Source organism: Centroberyx affinis, unplaced genomic scaffold (genome assembly GCF_046629955.1).
Source record: "Centroberyx affinis isolate AG114_WGS23_722 - 3 ecotype Tasmania unplaced genomic scaffold, CSIRO-AGI_Caff_v1 ptg004200l_1, whole genome shotgun sequence".
In the NCBI taxonomy this organism is placed as follows: Eukaryota; Metazoa; Chordata; class Actinopteri; order Beryciformes; family Berycidae; genus Centroberyx; species Centroberyx affinis.
The window spans coordinates 42,501-52,535 of record NW_027281948.1 but is presented as its reverse complement, the minus strand read 5'-3'; the positions used below and the strand labels follow the sequence as shown (position 1 = coordinate 52,535).

Here is a 10,035-nt window from a genome sequence, read left to right as displayed (position 1 = left end):
GGCAAACAAGTTTCCATGACGCTGATGGTACCATGACATCCCAACAAGGAAGAAGGCAGATAACACATGGATACAAAAAATACATTATCTACCATGTTTCCTGGTAGCGTCTCCTCACTTCCTTCCATGTGCATCCTGCGCAAACGAACACACACCCACACACTCACAAACACACACACACACAGTGTCCATGCAAATGTCCATGCATGACGAAATGAGATGAGTTAAGATAAACTTTATTATCCCCACAGGGAACTGTCCATGCTGCTGCTGTTGTCAATAAAAGCACCAACATCAGTACATTGCACATAGAACAGTCAATATCAGCTTCACATACAAAGGCACAAGGCCTTGCCAGGAGTATCACTTCCTAACAACTTCATGGATACAGAAGCTAACCAGTTTTCATATTTGTCTCGACCGTCCCGGGAGTACCTAATCCTCATACCAGAGGGAAAGAGCTCACATTCAGTGTGTGTGGATCAGAGGCTATTTTCTACGCCTGTCTCATGACAGCTTGAATGGATGGGTGTTTCCTGCCCCCATAACCTGCTTTTTGTGCAATGTAAGCAATTTGTGATTTAAGCTGTACAAACAAGTTAGCATTTGTTATGATGCTCTCCAATGAGTGCAGACATGGATGACGTGGCGACTGCATCACTGAATCGGTTTTTGCCTCTTTGCATCTAATTAGCAAAGTTTAACAATTGTATCTCAATGCAGCTGATTTAGAATTAACCACCTTTAGCCCGTGACAGGAAACATTCATTCCCTCGTGTGAGCTTTAGATGGAGGGATAACAATAAACCTCTTCCTCCTTCCTTTCATTGTCTCCAACACTTTTGTATGCATTAATTAAATCCAACATTTTGTTTCCAGTTTCATATCACTCTTGGCATAGAGGCATTTAGATTGTGACCATTATCAGCATACAGTATATACATTGTACAATATGTATACAGTGTTGTGCACCTGTAAATTAAGCAGAAAGGCAAATATCGGATTACATCATTCATGCAAGTTTACCTGTACTAGACTTCTTACTCAACAGGTGTTTGATACTTTATACACTGCAACATACCGTGCAAGTTCAAGGCACAAATGGTTACTACCTGCAATGGAATGCTGAAAGCTGAAAAGTAAGACTAGGTGAATATTGAAAATGCTGTCTCTTCTTATTTGACTACCAAATACTGAATGCAGTTTGAACGTTTCTTTCCACTGTGTAGGCTTTTCAGACATATTTGTCTGCATTTGGCTATGGAGTTAGATGAGCTGAAACTGCCCAAACCCCATCTTCCTATAACACCCCATTTTTATTGATACGGTAAAGACTGGATCAGCCCACAGCAGAGCAAGCAATACAATCTACTATTTATAGTAGGTCATTGGATGCTAATAGACAGTCCACCATAATTTGAGTGGTAATTGCATTGTATCTATTCGTTTGGGAAAGGATTATGGTAAACGAATTACAGGGTTCAAAAAAGTTTCCACATACATCATAGGAATGGGGCGGCGCGGTGTCTCAGTGTCTCATAAACTTGACTTGACTTGGCATGAAGTAAGGTCCTGGTGGATCAGCAGGTTGGAGCACATCGTAAACTCCTATCATAAGGCTGTCAGGTATTGATAATGCAAAATGCCTGCCTCATATTCATTTCACCTTTGAAAAGCCTGAAAATTTGCTGTAAAATGTTCAACCCTTTAAAACTGGCTAAAACAAGACAACATAATAAATATAGATATTACTGCTACCAAACCTACCTTAGCTTACGTCTACCTAAGTTAACCCATGGGACAACTTTGTGATGACATTGATTGCAAGGACTTTTGTTTTTCCTGAAGTTTCTCCTCAAGGCACTGAATGAGGATGGGGTCCACTTGGGGGTCCAACTTATTCGCAAACCAGTGACCACAGTTGAGCAACCAATTCAGTTCTGCTGCCCCAAAAATACAAACACTGCGAATGTGTGTACCTGTGCAGGCTGGGTACAGCAGGCCCTCTAGGTAGTGCCACTTCACCAGCCTGGTCTTGCTCATCAAGTCCGTGATATCAGGCTGGGATCTGGGCACCTCCCCAGGTACACCTGGTACTCGCACCAGCGTGGCCCAGAAGTGTTCGTCAGGGGAGTAGGTATCCTCAGACCAGGCCAAGAAATCTTTGACCAGGGCTGAGGAGTTCACGTACATGACAAACTCATGTGACAACACAAAGTAGGCATTGCCAATGAACATCTCAATACTATGCGGCGGTGGGTCCTTAGTCTGTTCGGTTTTCACTGGAAGTTTTTGGTATTCAAAGCTGGCTTCTTTCAGCTCATGGTGGAAGGTGAACCTCTCCTTTTTTGTATCACTGGGGCGGCTTGTCTCCAACATATTGGCACCATTTAGCTTCCTTAGCTCCAACAGCAGCTCCATCTTGGACTTGAGGGGGAAATCCTGCCCACAGAGGTTGATAACATACTTCCACTTAACCTCTGACCCCAAGAGGTCAGACAGACAGTTGAGGTCAGCTTTCAGCCGGCTAATGCTGGCATAGATGACAGACTCTTGTTTGGAAGCGATGAAGACGTTGGGCAAACAGCGGGCCAAGCCCTCCATGGCTGAGATGAACTGAGCTGAAGACTTCTGGTCGTAGTGGATACAGTAGATATTACTGGGGGAGTACAACGCTTTGATGAGTCTCTCCACCATCCAGGCAGATTTGTGCACCACCAGCGAATAGGCGAGAGGGAAGTCTCTCTCCTCCTCGGACACACACATAGCCTCATAGCCCCTGGACCTGAGGAACTGTGGACAGGTTGAGGTGAGGTTCACCAGACTTTCATCATTTTCCTCCACAACCTGCGTCCTTCTGATGACCAGTGATTTCCCCACTTCCACTGGGTCCATATCATATATAGCTGAGCAGTCGATGTCGTACTTGTGAAACGTATGGATGTCATCAAAAACTGCAGTGGATCCAAAAGATTCTGTGATGTAGTTGTATTTCAAACTGACCAATATCAGGATACATATAGCCAGCAGAGAAAAAATAAATTGCTTTCTTCTCGGTCTGAACAGTTGTTTACAACTTTTTTTCATTCTGTGGTAAAGCAGAGAAAAGCTCATGTAGGTTACACAGTAGACATTAAAACACCTGATGGACATTATCATCAACATAATGTGACATACAATATAACATTAGGCCTACGTGAGCGACTGTCATGATGTTAATAAGGTCGTCAGTGTGCAGTGAGTAATTTGACTAGCACCTATACCTAAAATAAATAACTAGATTGAATAATCACCTTGCTCAGTAAACAGGTACAGGTCTGCAGAGTGCCTTGCAGAGCCTTTTTGTTGAAGTCACAACCTGAAAGTTGTCAGAAAAAAAATAAAGAAAGAAGTTGAATTACGATTTTATTGATTTACTGCATTTGTTCCTGTCCTGTCACTCACAGTTAGGCCACTTCCCTTCACACAGCGGTGAGCGGAGTGAAAAGGAACTTACCGATGTCAGGAGAAACGTGGTTCCACATTCATCTTCCGTTCTGTTCTGACTTTACGCACGTGCTGCATCTACTGACAAAGTAAACTTCAACCATCTCTCAGTTTATGCTTACTGCCATCGCATGTCTTTTGCACCATGGCAATTCCCGAGCATTCATTCATCCAAGTTCACCCAGCGCTGCAACGTACTAACTGACGCGTCTGATGCGTCTGTGGTTGCGGGGAGCGCTGCGTACTGAGAAGTTGCCCGTTTCCAAAGAGGCTGAGCAGCGGGGGGAGGAGGGGCTGAGCCTGCTGAGTTAGTGGCAAACTTGCCTTGAAATGTGGTTGCCGGTGAGATGAGATAGGAGTTGGAAGAATTGTAAGCTGTTGTGTTTTTTTTTTTTTTTTCCTAATCATATAGGCCCTATTCATTCATGTATTTTTCATCCCCTACCAATATGGACAGGAAAATGTGATTTCACCCTTAAATTTATTTTTATTCTGATGTCTTGGTGTTGATCAATGACAGAGAGTTTCCATCAGTGCTACATTATCATAGTGATCGTAGGTACGCCTACTCACAGTAATTAAAGTACAGAGTGCAGATCTAGCCCTTCTTCCTGCTTGGGGTATAGGCGAACAGAGATATCTCTCATGGAAGGTTTGCCAATGTTTAACCAGCATTATGAAAACCCCATGGCCGGAGTCATCTGAAACACACTAAACTAATTTCAAGATGAAAGAGCTGTAGGCTGTGGGACACAGCTCAGCAACTGTACATTACAACATAAGGGGCAGAGACTTACCAGTCTGGAGGAGCAACATTATGAGACAAAGGGCTCCTGGGCCCAGAGGACCCCCAACCACCACAACAATAAATTATTGCAACAAGTAAACGGCACAAGTATACGCAGAGGCAATCGCACAATATCACCTGAATCTCAACGCAGGATTTACAGCTCAGGATTGACACACTCAAAGCCAACAGCACGTTAGAAAAACACCGATCTAAATATAATTTTGGAATCCGTTTAAGTCTAACAACTGAATGCAAGTCATGTTGCAAATTAAATAGCAAAAACAGGTAGACCTCTGAAGGCTAAACGAATCTGTCCTCTGTCTACTGTACAGTCCACAAACTTTAACAGCGCCCTCCATCGACAGGTCCCTACACACCCGTTAATCTAGTGAGAATGGAAAGTGGAAGCCTACACAATATTTTTTGAAAGATAAAATGATAACATATAGAGATACTAGGCTATTAGAGATTGCATTCAAATTCATATTCAAAACAGTTTTTTTTTAAAGGTAACAGTGAGATGAACACAAAAAATATTGTATGCCCTCATTGCGTATATAATATTGCTATGCCTATTATCTTTTTTTGTTATTGCACTTATGGGAGAGACAACTAAATGAACAATTACAAAGGAATTACAAGGTGCAAACACATTATTCTAGCCCTAAAAAACATTTTAAAGTGTAAAATGCCTTTGATTGCCTGCAATGCCCCAAAATCTACTGTCTGGCCACACAGCAGTGGCATGGTATATGAGTCAGTGGGCCCTACTGACAGATCAGGAGTGGAAAACAACATTCTTCGTAAACCATGACTTTACATTACAAGACCTTTGGACAAGAATGCAGTGCTTTACTGCTGAAGCGCTATAGATAAACGGGCCAACCCTGTTAGGCAACAGACTAGAAAAAGACTGTTGAAAGAGTAACAAATTCAACCAAACCTGCTTTGAATAGAGCTGATTTTCAGATCCAGGTGACTTGGTGATGGGGAGACAGGTGTAAATCAAGTTTTAGTGGTTATATGTAAATGTACGGAAAAGATCTACAATGCCTGTGTTCCCTTTCTTGTTTGAGAAAGGCATCAGTGCCCAAGAATACAAGTGTAGGCTAATCTTTCATTGTGTGTGTGTGTGTGTGTGTGTGTGTGTGTGTGTGTGAGTGACAGAGAGAGAGAGAGAGAGAGAGATCATAATTACTCAGTGACACATTTTATTTGTTGATGTGATCATCCAATAATTTCTATATTATTAATAATGACTTTTGTAGAGCACCGTAGCTAAGAGCTGTAAATTAAAAGCAACAATGCAAACACATTAAAGAATCAGCATGGCACATGTTTAGCATCACAACTAGCACAGGACTATAATCAATGACAATACAAATGTGACACTAATGACACGGTAACACTTTACATTACAGTTCGCTTCTTGATGTTTAATTACGTTGTTCATTTATCATTGATTAACTTCTAATTGATGTATTAGTTAGCTAGTCACTACATCTTAGTCACTATTAAGTAATATGCTGATAAGTGATTAAGCATTTATTAATTAATCAAGAAAGACAACATTAACTGACTCATCTTCAAACATTCTTCATCATGTGCAGATGTTCAGTCTTCCTTATCATGCTCAAGAGTTGTCTTTATGTTTGGAATATTATATAATATTAATCCTTACTTACTGATACTTGACCATTACATACTACTCTGTGCCCCTCCAAGTAAAGCGAAGAACAATACAACATTACTAGATAGCTAGTTACTGTTAACTTACTACTGTGTACTGGTCAGTGCCAAAAAAGTTTGTTTTACAAAACACTGATGAGAGAGTATAGATCTTAGTCTTGTTGGCTTAAAAGACATGAAAACAGAATTGAGACTACTTTAATGATGAATTTAACGGTGAGGCTCAAATTAGCAGAACTAATATATAACTACTGGTATGTTCCTGTGTTACTTCTTTACATATACTACATAATTAATTTGCATTATAATTACCAATGGCTACCTGAGAGGTAATAAATGCATAAACTGTGAGTTTGTAATTTTGCATTTTGTGAGCAAAATACAACGAACTCAGACTTTTTACCATCACGTTGTCGACAATTTTGAGGCATTTAATGTCTGCTACTAGACAAGTATTGCAAATTTTATTGGTGGGATTCATAGCAAGATACAGCTGTGTATTATCAGCATAGGAAAGAAAATAAATATTATGTCTATGAATTATATGATCAAGTGGAAGCATATGCACTCAGTGGACATTTTATTGTGTTATGCCTATTAATTTATATAAAAACATGCTCCTCCAGACAGTTAGTCACAGATAAATAAAGCATAAGTATAAAGCACGCAGACGGGGTCGAGGCTCAGTTACTGTTCAAATAAATGTTAGAATGCACAAGACGTGATTTAAGCGACTTTGAATATGGTATGATTGTTGGTGCCAGATGCACTGGTTCAAGCATCTCAGAAACGGCTGACCTCCTGAGGTTTTTGCTCACTATAGTGTCTAGAGTTTACCGATAATGGTGTTTTATACAAAAAACATCCATTCAGCAGCACTCAAGCAAGCCACAAATATGCAAATAACAGCTCAGGAGTGATGTGCAGAAGGGCATCTCAAAACAAACAAGTTGTCAGACCTTCAAGTGGATGGGTTAGCAGCAGATGACCATGCTGGTTTCCACTCCTGCCAGCAAAGAGAGTGGAAAAATGTCACCTTGTCTGAGGAATCATAGTTTCTGTCGCAGCATGGTCAGAATTTGGCATAAACAACATGAATATATATATCCATCCATAGCCTGGTATCAACAATACAGCCTGGTGGTCAAATAAAATCAGTCAAATAACTTCTCCTTTACAGTTGCTAAGCAATGGTGTGTGACATCCCTGGTCCTATGTAAACAGTCCTGGTCTAAGAAGAACGCTGTGTGAATCATTAGCCCTAAGAGTTAACTATGGGTTAAATGTCTATATGTCAACAGGTCAAGTAGAACTAGAATAGAACATTCAGCAGCATCTGCTGCAAAAAGAACTGAAACTGTAAAGGTACTTTCCCATTACAGGCTACAAAGCTACAAAACAGTCTGGTGCACCAAGCTAAGGAAAGTCTTGCCTGGATGGTTGTTGACGGTTCATCACCTCATCACGTTGGGCGGATCAACTATTGTCATGCTATCATGGCTTTGTTTTTGTCTTGTTTTTATTTATTTATTTATTTATTAATTGTTCTTGTTAATTGCAATAATTAATCAAGCAAATGATAATAAACTAAATATAACCAGCCTACCCTACCTTCCCTCCACAGTTGCTTGCAGCCTGTAATCTGAACACACCATAATTAAAGTATCTTTACCAAATTTAGAACAGAAAGCAGCCCTGTTTTTAAAGGTGCTATATAAATAAAGATTTACTAACTGTTTATAAGATATTTTTCCAAATATAAGATTTTAAACAGACAGTTTAGAAATAAGTCTATTATTACTGAGTGGAAGGGTCCAGACAAGGTTTTTTTTAAAGCATTTCTTCATATGTAAATAAAAAAGACATCAAGTTTACTACTCTTCCATTCTTTATTCATTTTTTTTGCACTCAGTTTTAATAGCACAAGAATGCTCATTCAACCATAGAAACTGTTTGTAGGTTTGTTTTCTTTTAGTTTTCTATGGAAGCAAATTTATCAAGTGTCGCCAAGCAAATTCTACGCTAGATTGTCTAGTAGACACAATATTTTCCGATTTAGTTTCAGTGGTAGAGTTCATCAAATGGGTCTGTATGTATTAGATGAGATCTTTCTAAACTTTCTAAAAAGTGAGACCACACAGTACAAGATCATATGACTGAGTTTATGAGTTGCTCCTATTATACAATGTATAACATTGCAAGATTCAATAATGTTTGAAAAGTCTTAACCCAGAATATTATTGGGACAACAAACCTTGATATTAAAATCTTCTAATGATATTATCTAACGATAATAACCTTGTCATGCATTGACAACAACAAATGATCCCAGAATCAGAGATAAAATTATGTTTTGTAGGCTGATATACCAATACATATCTTTTGACATACATCATCTTGTGATGCACCTGGACACATCATCAGTGATGTTCCCTGGGGTCATTGGGTGTTTCGGGTCTTTCAACAATCAGACACCCTCGCCCAGGCGACCCAGCCGGGGCTGATCAAGTCCCGGCTTGTGTCCAGGTAGCACTACCCCACCCACGGCTCTCCTCTCCTGATCCACAGCCACCTTGAAGCAACTTCTGCTGCCTCTGTGGCCAACTTGATGGCCCTTCGCCTACTGGCCACTGTGATGCCCAGCATGTTGTAGGCCCTGCAGAGGGACTGGCCTGTGAACCCTCTGCATCCCACCTCAATGGGCTCGCACCTCACTCGCCACCCGTTGCTTCGGCATTCTTCCACTAGCTCGGCGTACTTTGCCCTCTTCCTCTCGTTGGCCTCCTCAGTGCGGTCCTCCCAGGGAACGTGAGTTCCAAGAGAATGACCTGCTTGGAGGCTTCCGAGATCAGCACCATGTCTGGCCTTAGCGTTGTTGTGGCAACAGTTTTTGGGAACTTCAGTTGCTTCCCCAGGTCAACTTTCAGCTCCCAGTCTTGTGCCGTTGCTAGCAGGCCAGAGGAGGTGGTCCTGGCAGCTGATGTTAGCTTCTCTCCAGCCCTGAAGAAAGCGATGGTCTTCTTCACTGGGCGGAGGCACTTGCAGTGGCTAATCTCACTGCAGATTGTGTCCGCTATGGCCTTCAGGACTTGGTCATGGTGCCAGCAGTAGCGCCCCTCGCCCAGGGCTTTCGAACAGCAGCTGAGGATGTGCTCCAGGGTCCCTCTCTTCAGGCACAGAGGGTAAACTGGCGACTCCCCTTCCCCCAGCAAAACAAGTTCTATGGGCTTGGTAGAACGTCATAGACCGCCTGGATTAAGAATTTTATTCGATGGGGCTCGGCTTTCCAAAGCTCGGCCCATGTGACTTTGCGCTCCACCGCTTGCTCCCATCTTGTCCAGGCTCCCTGTAGGTTGATATACCAATACATATAATAGAAAGTACACACAACTTATTCTCATCTATAAAAGCCACGCTAAAACCACTACCAGTTAATCTGGCTTTCTGAAAGTAAAATAAATTATATTAGTGGCTTCGCTTAGGTAAAATACATTGGAGTTCAACCATGTCTCTGTCAATACAAAGCAATTAAGACTATTTGAAGAGAGGAAATAAATGCAGAGAAAGGACCAATTGTTCAACAGTCTAAATTTAAGAAGTCCAAATCTGACAAAAAAGTGCAATCTTGAACCAAAAAATTAGGGTTACAACTGAACACTATTACAGTTCCCTTGAAGCCAACGGGATGACAGCTGGCTCACTTCACCAGTCAGCCTCTATACGACCCAAACTCCTCTCCTTGTTTCTGCAGGTTTGCCAAATAGCCAAGTTGACTTGGCCAAACAGAAGGTTCAGCAGTTCTGTACGGTAAAGTTCAGTGAGTGTATTGATGGAGACAGAGGCTGTGTCTCAAACGGAAGGCAGCTGCCTTGCTGTCTAGCGAGGCAGTATCCTTTGGAGGCAGCGTGTTTGTATGAAGGTTCCTGTACAGGTATCTGGATCAAGATGGACTTCCAAGGCAGCAATGCGTTGCGATGTCATGACTTCGCCAAATACTGGCAGCTGCCCTCTGTCAGTTACAGCGGTTATATTGCCACCTGTTGGTCATTTGGAATAACTGCTTATATATT

General features: G+C 41.5%; 1 protein-coding gene across 1 annotated transcript; it reads right to left on the bottom strand.

The window, feature by feature from the left end:
- Positions 1–260: 260 nt before the first annotated feature.
- On the bottom strand, positions 261–2,982 carry LOC139664057 (beta-1,3-galactosyl-O-glycosyl-glycoprotein beta-1,6-N-acetylglucosaminyltransferase 4-like). Its single transcript, XM_071542875.1, has one exon. It carries the CDS (start codon positions 2,893–2,895, stop codon positions 1,789–1,791), a length of 1,107 nt encoding a protein of 368 aa, XP_071398976.1. The 5' UTR covers positions 2,896–2,982; the 3' UTR covers positions 261–1,788.
- Between the last annotated feature and the right edge of the window lie 7,053 nt (positions 2,983–10,035).

Excerpts from the sequence above, each read along its gene's own strand:
- LOC139664057 (XM_071542875.1), bottom strand. The coding sequence starts at position 2,895 with ATGGACCCAGTGGAAGTGGGGAAATCACTGGTCATCAGAAGGACGCAG.